The sequence below is a fragment of the Tamandua tetradactyla genome, chromosome 10 (genome assembly GCF_023851605.1).
Source record: "Tamandua tetradactyla isolate mTamTet1 chromosome 10, mTamTet1.pri, whole genome shotgun sequence".
Lineage (NCBI taxonomy): Eukaryota > Metazoa > Chordata > Mammalia > Pilosa > Myrmecophagidae > Tamandua > Tamandua tetradactyla.
The window spans coordinates 91,857,553-91,879,346 of NC_135336.1; the positions used below are offsets into that span (position 1 = coordinate 91,857,553).

The 21,794-nt window shown below is 42.6% G+C and overlaps 2 protein-coding genes across 6 annotated transcripts in view; one reads left to right on the forward strand and one right to left on the reverse strand.

Moving 5' to 3' along the window:
- LOC143648595 (uncharacterized) overlaps positions 1-17,656 on the forward strand; it is a 59,253-nt gene extending 41,597 nt beyond the window's left edge. For 3 of the 5 annotated variants that reach the window (XR_013158645.1, XR_013158646.1, XR_013158647.1), the window contains 3 exons: positions 13,905-14,347; positions 14,769-14,994; positions 15,199-17,656. Coding sequence is in view for 1 of the 5 variants with exons in the window: in XM_077118828.1 (XP_076974943.1) it covers positions 12,912-13,074 (163 nt within the window). In the remaining 4 variants the exon portion in view is untranslated. Of the gene's footprint in view, positions 1-12,907; positions 13,088-13,904; positions 14,348-14,768; positions 14,995-15,198 lie in introns of those variants that run through there. The other 2 variants (XR_013158650.1, XM_077118828.1) reach the window with 2 other exon arrangements.
- LOC143648594 (Golgi-associated RAB2 interactor protein 4-like) lies at positions 15,247-17,309 on the reverse strand. Its single transcript, XM_077118827.1, has one exon. The coding sequence runs from the start codon at positions 17,082-17,084 to the stop codon at positions 15,468-15,470; it is 1,617 nt and encodes a 538-aa protein (XP_076974942.1). The 5' UTR covers positions 17,085-17,309; the 3' UTR covers positions 15,247-15,467.
- Positions 17,657-21,794: the final 4,138 nt, after the last annotated feature.

Here is a 21,794-nt window from a genome sequence, read left to right on the forward strand (position 1 = left end):
CTAATCTTTGTTATTTCTTTCCTTTTGCTTGCTTTGGGGTTAGTTTGCTGTTCTTTCTCCAGTTCTTCCAAGTGGACAGTTAATTCCTGCATTTTGCCTTTTCTTCTTTTCTGATACAGGCATTTAGGGCAATAAATTTCCCTCTTAGCACTGCCTTTGCTGCGTACCATAAGTTTTGATATGTTGCGTTTTCATTTTCATTCGCCTCGAGGTATTTACTAATTTTTCTTGCAATATCTTCTTTGACCCACTTGTTGTTTAAGAGTGTGTTGTTGAGCCTCCACATATTTGTGGATTTTCTGGCATTCCGCCTATTATTGATTTCCAACTTCATTCCTTTATGATCCGAGAAAGTGTTGTGTATGATTTCAAACTTTTAAAATTTGTTAAGACTTGCTTTGTGACCCAGCATATGGTCTATCTTTGAGAATGATCCATGAACACTTGAGAAAAAAGTGTATCCTGCTGTTGTGGGATGTAATGTCCTATAAATGTCTGTTAAGTCTAGCTCATTTATAGTAATATTCCGATTCTCTATTTCTTTATTGATCCTCTGTCTAGATGTTCTGTCCATTGATGAGAGTGGGGAATTGAAGTCTCCAACTATTATGGTATATGTGTCTGTTTCCCTTTTCAGTGTTTGCAGTGTATTCCTCACGTGTTTTGGGGCATTCTGGTTCGGTGCGTAAATATTTATGATTGTTATGTTTTCTTGTTTAATTGTTCCTTTTATTAGTAGATAGTGTCCTTCTTTGTCTCTTTTAACTGTTTTACATTTGAAGTCTAATTTGTTGGATATTAGTATAGCCACTCCTGTTCTTTTGTGGTTGTTATTTGCATGAAATATCTTTTCCCAACCTTTCACTTTCAACCTATGTTTATCTTTGGGTCTAAGATGTGTTTCCTGTAGACAGCATATAGAAGGATCCTGTTTTTTAATCCATTCTGCCAGTCTATGTCTTTTGATTGGGGAATTCAGTCCATTAACATTTAGTGTTATTACTGTTTGGGTAATACTTTCCTCTACCATTTTGCCTTTTGTATTATATGTATCGTATCTAATTTTCCTTCTTTCTACACTCTTCTCCACACCTCTCTCTTCTGTCTTTTCGTATCTGTCTCTAGTGCTCCCTTTAGTATTTCTTGCAGAGCTGGTCTCTTGGTCACAAATCGTCTCAGTGACTTTTTGTCTGAAAATGTTTTAATTTCTCGCTCATTTTTGAAGGACAATTTTGCTGGATATAGGAGTCTTGGTTGGCAGTTTTTCTCTTTTAGTAATTTAAATATATCATCCCACTGTCTTCTTGCCTCCATGGTTTCTGCTGAGAAATCTACACAAAGTCTTATTGGGTTTCCCTTGTATGTGATGGATTGTTTTTCTCTTGCTGCTTTCAAGATCCTCTCTTTCTCTTTGACCTCTGACAGTCTAACTAGTAAGTGTCTTGGAGAACGCCTATTTGGGTCTATTCTCTTTGGGGTGCGCTGTACTTCTTGGATCTGTAATTTTAGGTCTTTCCTAAGAGTTGGGAAATTTTCAGTGATAATTTCTTTCATTAGTTTTTCTCCTCCTTTTCCCTTCTCTTCTCCTTCTGGGACACCCACAACATGTATGTTTGTGTGGTTCATATTGTCCTTGAGTTCCCTGATACCCTGTTCAAATTTTTCCATTCTTTTCCCGATAGTTTCTGTTTCTTTTTGGAATTCAGATGTTCCATCCTCCAAATCACTAATTCTATCTTCTGTCTCTTTAAATCTATCATAGTAGGTATCCATTGTTTTTTCCATCTTTTCTACTTTATCCTTCACTTCCATAAGCTCTGTGATTTGTTTTTTCAGTTTTTCTATTTCTTCTTTTTGTTCATCCCATGTCTTCTTCATGTCCTCCCTCAATTTATCAATTTCGTTTTTGAAGAGGTTTTCCATTTGTTTGTATATTCAGCATTAGTTGACTCAGCTCCTGTATCTCATTTGAACTATTGGTTTGTTCCTTTGACTGGGCCATATTTTCAATTTTCTGAGCATGATCTGTTATCTTCTGCTGGCGTCTGGGCATTTAGTCAGATTTTCCTGGGTGTTGGACCGAACAGGTTGAAAGATTTTTCTGTGAAATCTCTGGGTTCTGTTTTTCTTATCCTGCCCAGTAGATGGCGCTCATGGCACAAGTTTGTCTGCGGGTCCCACCAGTAAAAGGTGCTGTGGGTCCTTTAACTTTGGAAATCTCTCACCGTGGGGGAGGTTCGCCAGCCGAAGTGGCTTGGAACAGTGCCAGCCAGCCCGGGGGTCTGAATGCGGGGAGGGTTGCCGGCCGCCGCAGCCCAGGAGAGCGCCTGTCCGAATTTCCTAGTCGGTCCGCGGCGCCAACTGTGGTGGGGGGACACCAGCCGCCGCAGCCTGGGAGAGTGCACCATTCCCAGCCGGACTGGGGAGTCACGTGTTTGGAAGGGACCCCCCCTGGTCACCGTTCTCCGCGGTCTGGGAATTTCTGATCCAATTCTCTCAGTTGGTCCGGGGGGCCTCGCGTGGTGTGGGCGCCAGCCGCTGCGGCTTGAGGGGACCGCCTGCCCAGTTCTGCCAGCTGGCCCGGGAAGGAGGAAGGGAGGGACTCCGGCTGCTGCCGCCCCACCCGGGAAAGCCTGCGCCCCTCAACGATCTCACCGGAGCTAGTTCTCCCAGACAGTCAGCCATTCCAGGATGGGGTACGCTGTCTTTTTTATCTCTGTCATGGCTCTGGGAGCTGTTCTGTATCGTTTCTATTCCCCTAGTAGCTGTTCTGGAGGAGGAAAGGTGAGGGTGGCAAGGCTGTCGAGGACGGTGATGGAGGAGCCGGTGAAGGCGGAAGAGGGCATGGTGGTGGTTGGAGAGCCGCTGGAGTAGGAGGAGAAAGGGAAGGATAAGATGGCGAATGGAGCGCCGCCAGAGCAGAAGGGGAAAGAGAAGGGCAAGATGGCGGCGGGAGTGCCGCCAGAAGAGAAAGAGGAAGAGGAGAGCTAGATGGCGGCGGGAGCGCCGGCGGAGAAAGAGGAAGAGGGGGCTGAATGGCAGCGGAGTGCCGCCGGTGGAGAAAGAGGAAGAGAAGGGCTAGATGGTGGCGGGAGCACCGGTGGAGAAAGGGGAAGAGGAGGACTAGATGGCGGTGGGAGCGCTGGCGGAGAAAGAGGAAGAGGAGGGCTGGATGGCGGCGGGAGCACCGGCGGAGAAGGGGAAGAGGAGGGCTAGATGGCGGCAGGAGCACCGCCAGCGGAGAAGGGGGAAGAGGGGGGCTAGATGGCGGTGGGAGCGCCGGTGGAGAAGGGGGAAGAGGAGGGCTGAATGACAGCGGGAGCGCCGCCGGCCAAGAAAGAGGAAGAGGAGGGCTGGATGGCGGCGGGAGCGCCGCCGGCGGAGAAGGAGGAAGAGGAGGGCTAGCTTCACTGTTTTTACTTACGGTTTTCTTGCTGGATGACTTTGTCAATCTGTTCTTTGACTTTCAGTTCAGCTTATTCTGGACCTCTAGCTTAGGTTTTATTTAACAGAGCAGAATTTTTTCAGTTATTGTTTTCTTGTTTCTTGTCCAGCCTATACCGTGCCTTTTTGTTTTTTACCCCCTTAGGAGGGTCTACTTAGGTGTTATAGACCCCAATCAGACTTTCCCAGACCAAACTGGCTTCCTCTCAGGAGGAGAGAGTCACCTGTGTAAGTTTTCCTGAAGGTGAGACCCGGCAGGTTGAAGGATTTTCCTGTGATGCCTCTGGACTCTATGCTTTTCCTATTCTGCCTGGTTTGTGGTGCTTGTCTGCCTCAGGTCCCACCAGCATTAAGGTGATGTGGTACCTTTACCTTCAGCAGACTCTCCCTGCGGAGGGTGTGGTTGAGACAGAGGAAACGTTGTAAGCTGGCTTTAATTGCTTCAGTTTTCTAGACCTTGAGGTCTGAATTCCTTGAGGGAGAGGTTCCACTTGAGCTGGGCCCCACTCCTCTCCTGGGGAAGGCACAGCCTGCAGACGAGCTCTCAAACAAGCTTAATTCTGCCCATGCCTGGGGCAGTTGAAGCCTGAGAAGCCCTGCAACTGTATCCAAAAAGCAGTCAAGCCATAGAAACACGGCCACAAAAAAGAAAAGGAAAAATAAAATCATTTTCAGAACAGGACCCCCATTGCTCAGGTTTGCCAGTCAAGAGTTTAAGTTGGTATGTTGCTCTGTGTATCTCCAGGTCCTATATGACCCCTCCTTTCCTTCAGGGCCCAGATCCTTTCAAGTATTTTGTGCTGTTTGATCCAGAAAAAAGTCTGTTTCTTTTCTTCCACTTTTTCCTTCAGTCCTGCACTTTTTGCTCTGGGCAAAACCCAGCAACCTGGGCAAAACCCAGCAACCTGGTTTTACTCAAGGTTCAACTGAGCTGGGAGCTTATTTTTAGTAGTCAGAATTTGTTAATTAATTCCACAATTGGAGCTTGGTTTTGTACTCAGTCCCTGCTGCTAGTAAAGTCTGTTTCCTTTCCCCTCTGTGAAGCAGCCTGTTGGGGAGGGGCACTGGCCTCTGTTGCTTGGGAAGGTCACGATTCTAGGGGGGCTCTCAGCTGGTCCAGCTTGTCCAGTCTAGTGTACACTGTGTGTCCGGTCACTGATATGGCTCCAGCAGTTGTTCTTTACTGTTCCTGGCTATTTATTAGGTGCTCGGAAGGACAACCTAAATCCTGCATGTCACTCAGGTTCCACCTTGGCTTTCTCATCCTGAATTGTTTATTAGTTCAAGTAACTTTCGTGTAGATTTCTCAGGATTTTTCTAGTATAGAATCATGTCATCTGCAAATAATGAAGGCTTTACTTCTTCCTTTCCAATTTGGATGCCTTTTATTTCTTTGTCTTGCCTGATTGTTCTAAGTAGAACTTGTAGCACAATGTTGAATAATAGTGGTGACAGAGGGCTTCCTTGTCTCGTTCCTGATCATGGGGGAAAGTGTTCAATCTCTTTCCATTGAATATGATGCTGGCAATCAGTTTTTCATATATTCCCTTTATCATATTGAGGAGGTTACTTTTGATTCCTGTTTTTTGAAATTTTTTTATCAGAAAATGATGTTGAATTTTGTCAAATGCTGTTTCAGCATCAATCGAGATTGTCATGTGATATTACCCTTTAATTTGTTAATGTGCTGTATTACATTAATTGATTTTCTTGTGTTGAATCATCCTTGTGTTCCTGGTATAAACCCCGCTTTGTTGTGGTGTATTATTCTTTTAATGTGTTATTGGATTTGATTTGCTAATATTTTTTGTGAATTTTTACATCTAAGTTCATTAGGGAGATTAGCTTGTAGTTTTCCTTTCTTATAGTATCTTCACCAAGTTTTGATATTAAAATGATACTGGCTTCATAAAATCAGTTAGGTAGAGTTCGTTTTTCCTCAATTTTTTAAAGAATTTGAGCTAGATTGGTGTTAGTTCTTTTTGGAATGTGAACTAGTTTGCTAGCTGCCAGAATGCAATATACCAGAAAAGAACTGGCTTTTAAAAAGAGGAGTTTAATAGGTTGGTAGTTTACCATTCTAAGGCTGTGAAAATATCCCAATTAAAATGAGTCTATAGAAATGTCCAATCTAAGGCATTCAGGAAAAGATACCTTGGTACAAGAAGGCTGATGAAGTTCAGGGTTTCTTTCTCAAGTGAGACGGCACATGGTGAACACGGTCAGGGTTCCTGTCATCTGGAAGGGTGCATGGCGAACTCGGTGTCATCTGCTAGCTTCTACTCTTGGCTTCCTGTTTCAGGAAGCTCCCTGGGAGGCATTTTCCTTCTCCATCTCCAAAGGTCGCTGGCTGCTGGACTCTTCTGCTGGCTATGTCATTCTGCTCTGCTCTCTCTGAATCGCTGGTTCTCCAAAATGTTTCCTCTTTCATAGGACTCCAGTAAACCAATCAAGACCCGCCTAAATGGGTGGAGACAAGCTTCCGGCTAATCCAGTTTAACAACCACTCTTTTTATTTATTTATTTATTTATTTAAATTTTTTAATTTTACATGGGCGGGCTCTGGGAATCGAAGCCTGGGTCCTCTGGCATCGCAGGCAAGCATTCCTGCCTGCTGAGCCACCGTGGCCTGTCCAACAACCACTCTTGATTAAATCACATCTCCAGGGAGATGATCTGATTACAGTTTCAAACATAGAGTATTGAATAGGGATTGTTCTGCCTTTATGAAATGGGATTTAGATTAAAACATGGCTTTTCTAGGGACATACATCCTTTCAAACCAGTGCAGAATGTTTGATAAAATTCTCCTCTGAAGCTATCTGGCCCCCTCTGAAGCTATCTGGCCCTAGGCTTTTCTTTGTAGGAAGATTTGTGAGGACTGATTGTGTCTCTTTTCTTATGATTGGTTTATTGAGATCTTCTGTTTCTTCCTAAATCAGTGTAGCCTGTTCGTGTGTTTCCAGAAATTTGACCACTTCATCTAAGTTGTCTTTGCTTGTTCATAGTGTCCTCTTATGATTTCTTTTATATCTTCAGAATCTGTGGTTATGCACCCCTTCTCATTTCTGATTCTGTCTATTTGCATCCTCACTCTTTTTTTCTTTGTCAGTCTTGCTAGTGGCCCATCAATTTTATTGATTTTCTCAAAGAACCAACTTTTGGTTTATTGATTCTTTCTGTTATTCTTCTCTTCTCTCATTCATTTCACTCTTCTTTAGTCTTTGTTATTTTTCTTCTTCAGTTTGGTTTGGGGTTAGTTTGCTGTTCTTTCTCAAGTTCCTCCTGGTAAGTAGTTAAGTCCTTGATTTTTGCTATTTCTTATTTATTAATACAGGAATTTCTGGGCAGTAAATTTCCATCTCAGCATGACCTTTTCCTCCTCCCGTAAGTTCTGATATGTTGTATTCTCATTTTCATTAGTCTCCAGATAGCTACTGATTTCTCTAGCAGTTTCTTCTTTGACCTACTGGTTATTTAAGAGTGTGTTATTTAACCTCTCTTTCTATATATATTGCTGTATTTTTAACTTTTTAAGATTGTATTGTATATTCTAATCAGAGGAAGAGCTTTGAATAATTTGTGTTTTTAAATTTATAAAGACCTCTTTTGTGCCCCAGCATATGATCTATCCTGGAGAATGTTCCATGAGCGCTAGAGGAGAATGTATATTGTTGTGTTTTGGGGTGCAGTGACATATATATGTCTGTTGTGGAGGGCCAGGAGCAATCAGTGAGGCCCAAGCAGGGAAAGTCCCCACAACACTGGGGCGGAATGTCCCAAAGAGTTAAACAATAATCAGTATTAGGAAACTGAGGGAACGGGATGTGTTTTGGCAACCGCTAACAGCATTCTTCTGCTTCTATGATCACGCTTGCTTGCTAGCAACTGCAAAAACCACAACATGATTTTAGCCTTTATAAGCACACCTTGCAAACCTCTGGGGGCTGCTCTCTGAATCCTCTTTCTTGGAGGTTTCTGAGGCAGTCGCCGGCCGGCTAATAAAGACTCCAAATTGGCTTGCAGCTTTGAATTATGTGGTCTCTCTTTCGGTGTGCCCCACAACACTGTTAGGTCTAATTGATTTATGAAATTGTTTAACTTTTCTATTTCCTTTTTCCTCTTCTGTCAGGTTGTTCTGTCTCTAGAGGAGAGTGTTGTATTGCCGTCTCCTGTTGTTATTGTTGAAACATCCGTTGCTCCCTTCAGTTTTGCCAATGTCTGTCTCATGTACTTTGGAGCTCCTTGATTGGGAGCATAAACATTTATGATTGTTATTTCTTCTTTGTGGAGTGTCCCTTTAATGAATATATAGTGTCCTTCTTTGTCTCTTATGTTTTTACATTGAAAGTCTATTTTGTCTGATATTAATATAGCTTCTGGTTTCTTTTGGTTACAACTTGTATGGAAAATATTTTTCTATCCTTTCACTTTCAATCTTTGTATCCTTGTGTCTAATGAGTCTCTTGTAAATGCACGTAGCAGGATTATGTTTCTTAATCCATTCTGCCAATCTGTTTCTTTTTTCTTTTTATTTCAGCAACAGAATACCAATTTGTATTTATTCCTAAAAGTATTTCAAGCCCTGATAGCAGCTTTCACATCAAGCCACTCAAATCATTACATCTATGGGAGGCATATACCAGCCATATGATATTTTAGGGAAAGTCCATTAGCCATTTCCTGGCTATGGAAAAAAACTTTTCCATTGAAATTCTGAAAGCACTTCAAGAATAGTCACCTGAAGATGTCTTCATTGGGTTTCTATGAAGATCTTCTCTGTAACTGCCGTTTTCCTCTAACCCCCCGTGTTGTAAATGCATCCCTAATGATGAAATTGCTATTAAAATCACTCCCATTAAGACCAAATTAACATCACTTAAAATATTGCCAAAAATGGTTTTTCTTTGAATAATTACTCTGTATTAATTTTTGCCTCAGTGTTTTTTTCTTTCAAAAAGATAATTTATAAGGGATAGTCACACCATACAGGCTTTTCTATTCTCATTTTGGTGCATAAAGCAGGATCTTAAACAAAGTTTAAAAACCCAGGTGAGCTGGGGACCAAGAGACTACCAGCAGTAGTCAAGATCTTGAAAGATAATTAAACCCCTGAACACCCACAGTCACATATAAATCATTAAAAGTCTTTTTTGTTGATAACCAGCACTACGGAAATTATGTGGAAAGATTTATCATGCACACGTGCCTATACATGAATTAAATCCGTGAATAGTTTAAAAAACACTAATTTGAGAAAAAGGTTTACTAATGATTTATGTGTGTGCCTTACTAAAACCCTTAAGAGAAGATGTGCCTACATAAAATAGTCAGGTTGATTTTTTTTTTTTAACATTTTTTATTGCGTGGTATAACATATATACAAAGCAGAGAATTAAAAAAGCAATAGTTTTCAAAGCGCTCTTCAACAACTGGTTACAAGACAGATCCCAGAGTTTGTCGTAGGCTACCATAAGATCCTCTCATATTTTTCCTTCTAGCTGCTCCAGAATATAGGAGGCAAGAAAACTTAAATACTTTTTGATCATCACAATCGACTTTCTTCCTTCTTTTTTTGTGAACAATAAGATATATACAAAAAAGCTATAAATTTCCAAGCACTGCACCACAATTAGTTGTAGAACACATTTCAGAGTTTGACATGGTTTACAGTTTCACAATTTTAGGTTTTTACTTCTAGGTGCTCTAAAATTCTGGAGACTAAAAGAGATATCAGTTTAATGATTCAGCATTCATATTCATTTGTTAAATCCTATCTTCTCTGCATAACTCCACTGTCACCTTTGATCTTTCCATCCCTCTCTTTAGGGGTGTTTGGACTATGGCAATTCTAAATTTTTCATATTGGAAGGGTCTGTATTTATATGCCAATCGGTAACTTTTATTGGTACATTTAGTCCATTAACAGTCAAGGTTTTTACCAAAAAGGCATTTCTTGAATCTACCATCTTATCATTTTTATGTTATTTGTGGAATATATTTATTCTTTACCCTTTTTCTCTTTTTATCCTTTAAGCTACCCTTACTGGTACTTTTCAGTTCTGTGCCCTCCTCCCGACCTTCCTCTCCTGTCTTTTTTTACAACTGGCACAAACAAGTCCTTTTAGTATTTCTTGTAGGGCTGGCCTCTTTTTTGACAGATTCTTTCAGAATTTGTTTGTCTGTAAAAATTTTAATCTTTCCCTCCGTTTTGAATGCTGGGTACAGAATTCTTGGCTGGAAGTCTTTCTCTTTCGGCATCCTAAATATTTCATACCACTGTTTTCTTGCCTCCATGGTGCCAGTTGAATAGTCCAAATTCAGTCTTATGTGGTTTCCCTTCTATGAGGTAGGTTGTTTTCTCTTGCTGCTTTCAGAATTTTCTGCTTCTCTTCAATATTTAACAGACTCATTAGTATTAGTTTCTTGGGGAAGGCCTGTTTGGACTTACTCTGTTCGAAGTTTTTGACTTGTATATTTATGTCCCTTATGAGGATTGGGAAGTTTTCCCCCATTACATCCTCAACTACTCTTCCTAGCCCTTTACTCCTTCCTCTCTTCTCCTTCCGGGAAACCATTGATTCTTATATTTGTACACTTTGTTTTGTCCATCATTTTCCTGAGATCCAATTATAATTTATCTATCTTTTTTGCTATTTGCTGTTGTGAGTGTTTGAAATCGGTTGTCCTGTCCTCTAGTTCGCTTATTCTTCAGCCTCTTCAAATCTGCTGTTGTTTGTTTCTAGTATGGGTTTTTTTGGGATGGGGTGGGGTGCATGGTCTGGGAATTGAACCCGGGTCTCTGCATGAATGGCAAGCTGAGCTATTCTACCACTGAACCTCTAGTATGTTTTTATTTGGTCAACAGAATTTTTAATCTCTGTGATATCTGCTATTTTTCTATTTATTCTTTCAAACTCCTCTTTATGCTCTTCAGCTCTCTTCTTGATTTCCTTTATGTCATTAGCCATCCCACTTAGTTCATTTAGTAGAGTTATATGAATTTTGATTAGTTGTTCCAATGTCTTTGTCTCTTCTGGTGTTTTAATTTGGTCGTTAGGGTGGGCTATGTCTGTCGGCATTGTGATACGCTTCGTGATCTTCTGTTGTATTTGTTGCATGTAGTATCTTTTTTTTAAATTTTTTTATTGATAAGTCTTCACACACGTACAGTCCATACGTGGTGTTCAATCAGTGGCTCACAGTATCATCACATAGTTGTGTATTCATCACCATGATCATTTTTAGAACATTTGCATCACTCCAGAAAAAGAAATAAAAAGAAAAAACTCATGCATCCCATATTCCATGTCTTTGACACCAATATTTCAGTCTACCCAATTCATTTTACCCCTTATCCCCCCATTACTTATTTATTTATTTTATCCATAATTTTTTACTTATCTGTCCATACCCTGGATAAAAGGAGCATCAGGCACAAGGTGTTCACAATTACATGGTCACAGTGTAAAAGCTATATCGTAATGCATTCATCTTAAAAAATCAAGGCTACTGCTACAGCTCAACAATTTCACGTACCTCCTTCCAGCTACTTCAATATACCATAAACTAAAAAAGAATATCTATGTAATGCATAAGAATAACCTCCAGGATAATCTCTCGGCTCTGTTTGAAACCTGTCAGCCATTGACACTTTATTTTGTCTCATTTCTGTCTTTCCCCTATTGGTCAATAAGGCTTCCTCAACCCCATGATGCTGGGCCCTGGCACATCCCAGGACTCCTGTCCCACGTTGCCAGGGAGATTAAAACCCGTGGGAATCATGTCCCCATGGGGTGGGGACGGCAGTGAGCTCATCTGCCATGTGCTTTGTGTGTCTGGGTGATTGTGCCCTTGCAGTGCCCGCCCGTCGCCCCCTTGGTGGTGGGCCTGCTTCTGCAGCAGCACATCCTCGCTGAGAGGCGGTGTGGAGAGGGAGTGGGGCATGTTCAAACACACCACCGCACAGCATTGGGATGAGTCAGCTCCAAACCTGTGAGGGGCCAGCTCTGGCTAGAAACCCTGCGCTGAGTGGGAAGAGGGGCACCTGAGAGGAGGCTCAAAGCAAGGGTCTAGGAGTATCCCACAGTATCCTGTGGGATAAAGCCATGGGAGAGACGGATTCATGCATGTAAGCCCCTGAGAAGTGTGGGCAGATTCTTCCTGAAGGATCAGGGCAGTCTCTCAGTGTCTTGTGCGCGGGAAGGAAAGAAAAGCGTAGGGTTGAGTGCCTACAAGAATATAAGGGAATGTATTTTCTCTTCATTTAAGCATTTTGAAATATAATAGGTCCTTTGGTGATAGAAAGGGTCTTGGGAACTAAACAAAGAATTCCAGACTTTGGAGGGACTTTGGAGTCATCTAATCTCTTTCTGTGTTGAACAGATGGAGAATTCTAGGCCCAGGAAGGGCAGTGGTTAAATGGATTCTGTTTAGTGCATTTTTGGCCCCTTACATATATGTTAACACATTTAATTGTTAGACCCCGTAAGAATTAAATATCCCTATTTTACAGACAAGAAGACTAAGGTCTAGAAAGAAGTTGCAGCCAGTAAGTTCCAGAATGAGAATTTGAAGCTAGACAGTCCAGTGTATTTGAAAGCATGCCAGCACTAAACTGCAGCGCCAGGGCTGGAAACTAGGTTTCTTGGCCTCCCGAGCTCTGTTGCCCTGCCTTCTGGCCCATCTCTTCTGGTCCTTTGCCTCAAGGCCCTGGAATGCCTGGACCCACTTCCAGTAGTGTAGGCTGACTTCACAGTCCCCAAATCGCCCCCAAACTCAAACCAATATCAACCCCATAGCTCAGGAAAGGTGAACCCATCTGCTACTCTAGGGAGGGCAGGGGTGAGACTATGCCAAATGATGAGGTCGGGGCAGAAGCTCCTCACAGTCAGAAACACCCTCTGTCTTATTCCTGTTGAATATTGGAGTTCAGGTTTCCCTCAAAGATCCCACTTGTTACCCTCCCCCAGGACATTTTTTTTTAAGTGCATAAAGTGGTGATTCAAGTTATATGGGAAGCCTACAACCCTCTGGGATTGGCGAGATCTATCCAGTTCTGGAAGCACTTTTTTGTAATTGTCTTGCTGGGTTTGAAGTTGAGGAATTTCCCTTATTTTACTGACTGCATTTGCCATGTAGCTTTTTATTTTTAATTTATTTATTAATTAAAAAAATTAAGAACAAACAAAAACATTATCATATAATTCTGTTCTACATATATATTCAGTAATTCTCAATATCATCACATAGTTGCATATTCGTCATTTCTTACATTTGCATCAATTCATAAAAAATTAAAAAGACAACAGAAAAAGAAGTAAAACAGTAACAGGAAAAAAAAGATTATACATACCATATCCCTACCTCTCCTTATCAGTAGCATTTCAAACTAAATTATTTTAACATTTGTTCCCCCTATTATTTATTTTTATTCCATATGTTCTACTCGTTTCTTGGCAAGGTAGAAAAAAGGAGCATCAGAGACAAGGTTTTCACACGCATTGTGACAGCTATATCATTATTCAATCATCCTCGAGAAATATGGCTACTGGACACAGCTCTACATTTTCAGGCAGTTCCCTCCAGCCTGTCCATGACATCTTGAATATCAAGATGATATCTACTTAATGCAAAAGAATAACCTCCAGACAACCTCTGGACTCTGAAATCTCTCAGCCATTGACGCTTTGTCTCATTTCACTCCTCCCCTTTTGGTTGAGAAGGTTTTCTCAATTCTTTGATGCTAAATCTCAGCTCATTCTAGGGTTTTTCTCAATCCCTTGATGCTGAGTCTCAGCTCATTCTAGGATTTCTGTCCCATGATGCCAGGAAGGTCCACACCCCTGGGAGTCATGTCCCACGTAGATGGGGGGAGGGTGGTGAGTTTGTTTGTTGTGTTGGCTAGAGAGAGAGGCCTCATCTGAGCAACAAAAGAGGCTCTCTTGGGGTGACTCTTAGGCCTAAATTTTAAGTAGACTTGACCTATTCTTTGTGGGTTAAGTTTCATAAGAACAAACCCCAAGACTGGGGGCTCAGCCTATAAATTTGGTTGTCCACACTGCTGTGAGAATATCAAGAATTCAACTTCAGGAAGTTACATTTCTCTCCGTTCTCATCATTCCCCAAAGGGGGCTTTGCAAATACTTTTCCACTCACTGACGATCACTCTGGGATTCATTGTGGCATCACTCTGGACAAACCCACAAAATTTCGTGTCCTATCTGAGATTCCAAGTACTTATGGTGTTCAATCAAACTATCTACAGAAGTTATATTAGGAAATGCACTAATCAAAATATAAATTTTGTAACAAACATTTTTTGCTTTAGTCTCACACATACGGTGACATTTTAAAATATTACCATCTATTTTCAGCACCCTGCAATAATAACATTCCTTTGTTCTTCCTCCTGCAAGAACATTTTTAAAATTGTGTGTGTGATCTTTTTTACTGGTTAGATGGATTATGTGGCTCCATCATTAGATGGAGATGTGACTCCACCAATTCCCTGAGGGTCTTAATTAGTTTACTGGAAGCCTTTAAAAGAGGAAACATTTGGGAAGAGTTAGAAATGACAGAAGCCTCAGAGCCAGCAGAGAGAGAGCCTACAGGAACTTCAGAGCAGAGCTGACACAGATGCTACCTACTAGAGAACAGAGACACGGATGTTTGGAGATACATGGAGCCCAGTAGATGAAACCATGAAATGCTAAGCCAGAGTGTGAAGAGAGCCAAGTGAAGCCATGAGATGCAGGCAAGCCTCAGAGAAGCAAAGTGAGGAACCGCCTCAGGAACTGGCTGAAAGCAGTGGAGCCCAGGAGCACGGGACCAGCAGATGGCAGCCACATGAGGACCCAGCTGACAGAGGTGTTCCTGACACATCAGCCTTCCTTGAATTAAGGTATCGCTCCCTGGATGCCTTATAGAAACTTAAACATGTAACTTTTTAAATTCCCCTTTTAAAAAGCTGTTCCAGCTCTGGTACACTGCATTCCGGCAGCTTGCAAACTCCACGCCCCACTTTTTCAAACTAGGCAAAAACGAGGGAATGCTAAGCACAAAATTTTGGACAGTAGTTCTAAGAAGGAAAAGTGGGAGATAGGGTTGAGGAGGTGTATACACAGGGACTTCAAGAGTGTCAAAATGTTCTATTTCTTAAGCAGACTGAACGACATAAATTATTGGGGTTTTTTTTCCCATTTTAACATCTCTGAAATTGTTCTTTTATTTCCCATATGTCCTTTGGCTATGTTTTCAGTTTTCTCTAAGGCACAAGTGTGATGTATGACCAAAATTAAAGCTATGAAAACTTGTAATTTTAGATAAATTATCACCAGAACCTTTGGTTATATGACGTCCGTACTTCATGAACACACTGAAGCTCAGAGAACATAACTTGGTTGAGTCACACAGTGCAACTCGGCAGAAGAGTGAGCCACCACACCAGCCCAGCTCTTGGTAAAGCCCTGCCTGAGGATGGAGGTGGGCAAAGCAAACAAAGGAGACAGGGACACCACAGGAACCCAGGGCACCTGCCTGCACCACCAGGTGTGTAGCTGCCATTCCCAGTGTATCAGTTCTGTGGGTGGAGATTTGGGCTCTTCCCCTCTTTTCTCTTGCACCTTCTCATAGTTGTCTGCTAGGACACGGGTTACAGTCTCTGTGTGATACAGACCTGGGGTGAAATTACTTGTCTTGCCTGTTCTAATTGTACCAAATGCTCCTGCACCCCTCTTTCCCCTGACCATCCAGGGAGTATGAGTCCTGCCGTTGCTTTGTTATGAAGGAACAAAACTTTGTAACACGGAGGGGGTGCATAATGGAGCATCCCAGCCTGCTCTCCCAACTTTCAGCTCTGCCAAGCATGAGTGAGAGGGGGCTCCCTTTCCCTGGGCGTGGCTGCAGCACATGACATCACAAAACACCGAGGTGGCTACCAGTCTGCAGGACATGGCTAAAGCAGAACACAGCACAACACAGCATGACATTTTGATATTTATTGAATATCAAATGAAATAGTCTCACTGGGGATACTCCCCAGAGGTCACCTCCTCTGCTGTCTTTGAAGTCAGGCCACTGATGTTCACACCCTGGTGACGCTCAGCTGACCCCACGACGAGGCTCACATCTGTTCTGTGGGCTGACGATGATTTAGTTAACCTGGCTCTCAGGCCCCTCAGGAATGACGTGAGCCTGCTCGGACCCTTTTTTGTGGAGCCCGAACTGGCAGTGGATCCAGCCGTCCTGGACTTCCCAGAAGACCTGGAGTCCTTTGCAGGGGGCGTGCGGCTAATGCCCTGGTTAAGGGAAGGGCGCTCACTGCCCTGATGTCCTTCTTGCTTAAGATCTTTCCTGGTGGATCTGTGGCTAGAGAAGGACCGGCCTGGTGACTGTCGGTCAACTTGGTGTCTGCTCTTCTGTTCCCTCTCCCTTTTCTCCCGGGCCGCGGCGTTGGCCTGGGAGACTCGTCTGCCTGCCTCCTGTGCAGTGTTCTGGCCTTGGCTCACTGAGCTGGAGATGGGCGATTCTGCTGCTGTTGGGACTGCAGCTGTTTCTACGATGCTCTTGATGGTGGATGTCCTGGCAATTGCCATGCTCGTGCTGCCCTCAGGAGAGAGACTGGCCAATGCTGCTGTGCTGGAGGTCCACTCGGATGTCTTGCTTGCCGCCCCAGCACTGGCCACCTTGATGTTCTTCGCAGGCACGCTGATGACACCCGCCATGGCCACATGGCTCTTGCCTCCTCTTGGGCCCCTGGAAGCGGCTCCTGGTCCTGTCACGGTATTTTGCGCAGAGCCTGCAGACATAGATGTCATCACACTCACCACGGCGCCTGCTGCACTGCCCTTCATTGCCGCCCCTGCTGTTGCCCAGGATGCTGCAGGCTGTGCCGGTTTGAGGGTGGTCATGGCAGGCCTGCTGGGCTCTCTATAGTTCCTTCCTTCACCCCCAGCAAAACCTGCAGAGGAAGCCCAAGACATGTCAGAGATGACGCGGAGGCTCCTGATGTCATCCCCTTCTCCATGGGACTCAGCTGATGTGCTGGCCTGGTCCTCTTCCTCCAGCTCTGGCATGCATATCATGTCCCAGGCGGGAACGGCATGAGTACCACTGTTACTCTCCACAGGTGGGCGCAGGAGGTAAATGATTTTTTCCCACTGCAGGAATAGGTCTTCCTGAGCATCCAGAGGTGGGCACAGCTGCAGGTAAGAGGAGCAGCCGGTGGCGAACTTCAGGCGCAGCTGCTGTTTCTCCCGGTTGTGAACCGACAGCCTGATGAGCTTCAAGGGCAGCAGCCTGGTGAGCTCCATGGTCTTCTCAGCTTGGCGGCCTCTCCCCTGGGTGGTCTGGCCCCTGCGGGTGATGGGTCGGGCCAGCAGCATGACATCGGGGATGGGCAGGAGGGGGCTGGTGCACACGATGCCCACGGTCACAATTTGGATTCGGTTGTGCACGTCAATCACCTCCCCTCTCCGGGTGACCTGAATGAAGTCGCTCTCAAATACGGGGGCGTACTTAAACATATTGTACTCCCCCTCGTACAGGTGGCGCTGCAGCTTGCCCGTGGGCTTGTTGAACAGGCCCGCTACAGGCCCGCTCCGCACCGTGTAGTAGGGGAGCTCACCGCGACCGCTCATGATGACACTTGAGTGGCAGCGGCAGCACCGGCACGGTGGGGTGCTGGGTCTCCCTTGGCCTGGTGGGCGATGAGTCAGCAGCACACCGGGTTGCGGTGGCAGCTCTCCAGCTGTTCTTTCCACTGGCTCTACCCCACAGGACCCCAGAGCCTCCCAGAGGGCAGGGTGGGGAGTGGGGGGCTCAGCGGATTGCTGGCACAGGGGATGTCGCAGGTGCTCTGAATCTCACCCGAATCTGCTCTAAGTCACAAGGACCGAGAGTGGGCTCCTGACAAGTTCACTGACGCGCTCCTGGCAAGAGAATTTCCCACTCAGCCTTCACCCCCGGCCCAGCCCTATTTATACTCTGTGGCCCTTTGTGAGCTGTCCCTGTCATGCAGCCCCCTTTGTCCTTGTCACCCCAGCTGTCACCTTAAGGCAGGACCACTGTCCTCCCCCAAAACACCCCATCATCTCCACAGAGGCTGGGCTCACCTGCTAGGGATACATGCATCTCAGGGCAAAAATAAAGTGGAAAATTAAAGCACTTCTTGGCTCTTTTGCTAGGTTATAAGTATACCAGAGCCTTCCAAGAATTTGTTCATGTAACAATTTTATGGATTTCATATGCTATATAAAATATAATTGTATTTTAACACAGGCCACTAATTAAAGCGCAATGAAGACTGGGGTTTCATGACAAAGGCCTAAATCTTTTCAGTTAATTCCATTTCTTATATGTTGGATTTAAGCCACTCTCCTACACGAAGAACCGTAATAGCTGTCCTTACCATTTAAAATCTTCATTTTATATTCTCCGTCTGCTTACAATTATTCACGCGGCATGAGACGTAGAGCACTGAATCTGAATATCTTCCATCAGTTTCCTGCATAAATAAAATTTTCTAACTGCTAATAGTATACATCAAACCTAAATTCAAGGTTTAGGTTTACAAGATTGTAAAGTGTGTGGTATGTTAGGGAAAATAACATGAGAAGTGAGCTGTAAAGACAAAAAGAAAAATGTGTTTCCCTTCTGTGTTGGGGGGGTGGGGTGGGAAGGGATGGCCAACAAATGAGAAAGGGGATCAGTATTTGCCAGAGTAAAAAGAGAACTTTAACGAAAGTCAATTTCTTTCTTGATTTCCCAAGATAATCACTTGTATTGATATAATTCAAGGGAAAAGAGAGAATTCCAAGACAAAAAAATACCGGTGTGAGGTGAGTGGAACACATTATTGTTTCTCATGGGCTGGAATAATTGTGGAAGTCATCTAAATGATTTCCAAGATTAGTTCATGTAGTTGTAACAAGAGAGCAGCTGTTTTACTAGTGGCAGAGATGATTTAATCTTTCAGACCATCAGATCTGATATGGCAAAGCAATTGAAAACCGAAAATAAATCTGCCATGATCAACTAATGTCTTAAAAGCTAAAGACGTTTTTCTCTTTTCTTTGTAACACAGGTAAACTAACAGTTGGAAAATGCAACCTTATGAGGTTTGTGTTATTTTAAACTTCTGTGGATGTCAGTCATATATTGTGATGTTTTGTACTTACTCATGTTTTGAATTTACATACAAATATACACACATGCCATATAAATGGAAACTAAATACAATGTCTAAAAGAAATTAACAATAAATGTTTTTCATGAGCTTAGCAGTTCATTATAGAATCTGTCTACTATGGGAATCGTAACTCACTTGAATGGATAAGCAATACTAATTTTGATTTTTTAATTTTTATATACCATTAGCGCTTGCAGAAAACAACAGCACACATATACTTTAGTGGCCCAATTCAATTACCATAGGTATTTCGTGTAACCAGAGCAGCAGATGATTCTGCTTACCATAATGTGATTGACTTACTAGCTTTGCATTTAAAGAAGATTTCAAAGCCCAAAATTTCTGATGTTAGTGGCCAAAATGCCAAAGTTGAATACTATTTAGATATATAAAAAAAACACACACAGAGCACTATGCTTTTAGTACAATCTCAAAAACTCTTTAGATATAAGCGCACATTTAAAATAGCATCGTACTGTCTAGTATAAATAAATGAGAAGTGTAATGCTTTTTAAAGAGCAATTACTTGTATCATGATGAGTTAGCTCTTCCTGAAATAGGGAACCATGTTCTAGACAAAAGTTCCTACACTCAGTCCTCTGCTAACGCTCTGTCTAAATACCTACAGCGCATCACCATTCTTGTGCCTGACTTTGAAATATTAGCTCAAATGCTACTTCCTGACAATTCTTGAATTCTTCAGCTAGAATCCCCATTTGTACCCATTCCTCGATTATAAATGCAGTGAGAGAAGGCCCACGTTTCATGCTTTGGTCTCTAGGACTTTCGGGTTATGGGAGGTCAACCAATACTTATAGTATTTTCCGTATTCTGTAGTATTATGGAATCCGCAATTATGACTTATTAGTATTGTGTAAGGATTCTTTAAATATGAATAATCAACTAACTGTTTCCCAGGTTGGAAATTTGAAGAAAAGAATTCTTAAAAATAGTCCCTTTATTATTAACAAATAGTGAAATCTATTAGATATTTTGCTCATCAGTTTTTGTAAAAATGAATTCATCTTAAAGTTAGTATGCTGGTTTGTAACTGTTCTGTACCCCAGAAAACTCTGTTCTTTTAATACAGTCTTGTTTGGACAGACCTATTGTTGGGCGGACATTTTCAACAGGCTGTTTCCAGGGAGATGTGACCACGCCCACTAAGGTGGGTCTCAGTCAGATTCCTGGAGGCAAACTTACTGTTGGTGGGGATGTAAAATGGCACAGTGCTCTAGAAGGAATTCCTTCCTGAGGAAGCTAAGTACAGAAGTGTCATATGATCCAGAAATCCATTACTAAGTGTCTTTTCAGAGGACATGAGGGCAAGGAAAGAAACGGGCATTTGCACACCAATGTTTATAATAGCGTTATTTATAATTACCAAGCGAGGGAAACAGTCCAAGTGTCCGTCAACAGAAGATTAGCTAAACAAGCTGTGTTATATACATAGGATGGAATGTTACACAGTTATAACACAGGGCACAGTCATGAAGCATGTAACAATGTGGATGGACATTAACGACATTATGCTGTGAAATCAGCCAGAAACAAAAGGACAAATACTGTATGGCCTCACTAATATGAACTAATGTTAATGAGTGAACTTGAAGAATTGAAGTTAAGAACACAGGTTATAAGGAGATAGACATAGAATAGAGATTGGGCAATTGGTTCTGAAGATTGTGCAACAGGACTGATTGTAAAAATTCAGAAATGGATTGCACAGTACTACCTGATTGTATCACAGTAATATACACTTAGGCTGGATTGTATGATGTATGAATAAAACTGCTTAAAAATGAACAAAGAGAACAAGTGGTAAAAAAATGTGGGTAAAGAGATGTACCTATTCACTGTGGGTAGGGAAATGAGAGGTGCAGTGTGGTGGTTCCACAGGAGGCTAGGGGTAGGGTTGCCATATGATCCTGAAACCCTGTTCCTCCAGGAACTGAGTGTGGGGACATGAGTGGGCATTTGCACACTGGTGTTTCGGGGGGCAGTGAATGGAGGTGGCCTAAGGTACAAGACTGAGGAATGGAAGGGGGAAGTATGGCGTATACATACAAAGGAATACTGAGTAGCTACAAAAAGGAATTAAGTTGTGAATCATGCAACTAGAACCTTAAGAGCTATATGTTGAATGAAATGTTAGGAGCATAAAGACAAATATTATCATGCCTCAATCATTTGGACTAAGTATGTTAGAAATTCAGTGAACTGAAGTCGAGAGCATGGTTATCAGGTCGGGGCTTATTGCAGAAGGCCCTAGAGTGTAAGCTCTTACAGCAGTCACTTATTCAGGAGGTATACTGTTAATTCTAAATTTGGAGATGCCGAGCTGTTTATATATAACATGGTCCATCCCAGAATCTTTGGGTACTTATGTGACACCTGAGACTCAGAGCTCTGTAGCTATGAAAGTCAGCAGTACCCTAGCAAGCTAAATATTGAGGTGCCCTATGACCCAGCAATAGCACTACTTGGTATATACCAAGAAGAGCTGAAACCAGTGACACAAACAGACATTTGCACACCGATGTTCATAGCAGCATTAGTCACAGTCACCGGAAGATGGAAACAATCCAAATGTCCGTCAACAGATGAGTGGATTAACAAAGCAGAATATTAAGCAGCAGTTAGACAAAACAAGATGGATACACCTTGAGGAAATGATGTTGAGTGAAATAAGTCAGACACAAAAAGATAGAAGCTGCAGGACTCCATTTTTACAGCAATGTAAAGGTAAAATCTGAGGTTATAATACAGAATATAGGGGACTTAGAGATACATAGAAGCTACAGATAGGTGAATGGTTACCGAATGAGTTTGAACTCCAAAGTAAGAGAATAGATAGAAGTGAAGGCAATTCTCTATTGGGTCTATAAGTGATATTATCATATTGAAAGTGAACATGATTGAAAGGGATTGTAAAGACCTATATGTCCCACTGATTAAGACGAGAAATCTAAATTAATTCTTGTAAGAACTACTTCAAAGGTTTGTTTCTTGTACAAGAGTGTTTTAGTTCAGGGTACAGGAGGAAAACTGCTTTCGCATACTATGGGCTATGTTTAACAGGAAAACATCAGCAGTACCATAGCAACAGCAGGGGTAAATAATGGGGGGAGGGACAAGAGTTAGAGGTTTAGATGTCCTA

Excerpts from the sequence above, each read along its gene's own strand:
- LOC143648594 (XM_077118827.1), bottom strand. The coding sequence starts at position 17,084 with ATGAGCGGTCGCGGTGAGCTCCCCTACTACACGGTGCGGAGCGGGCCT.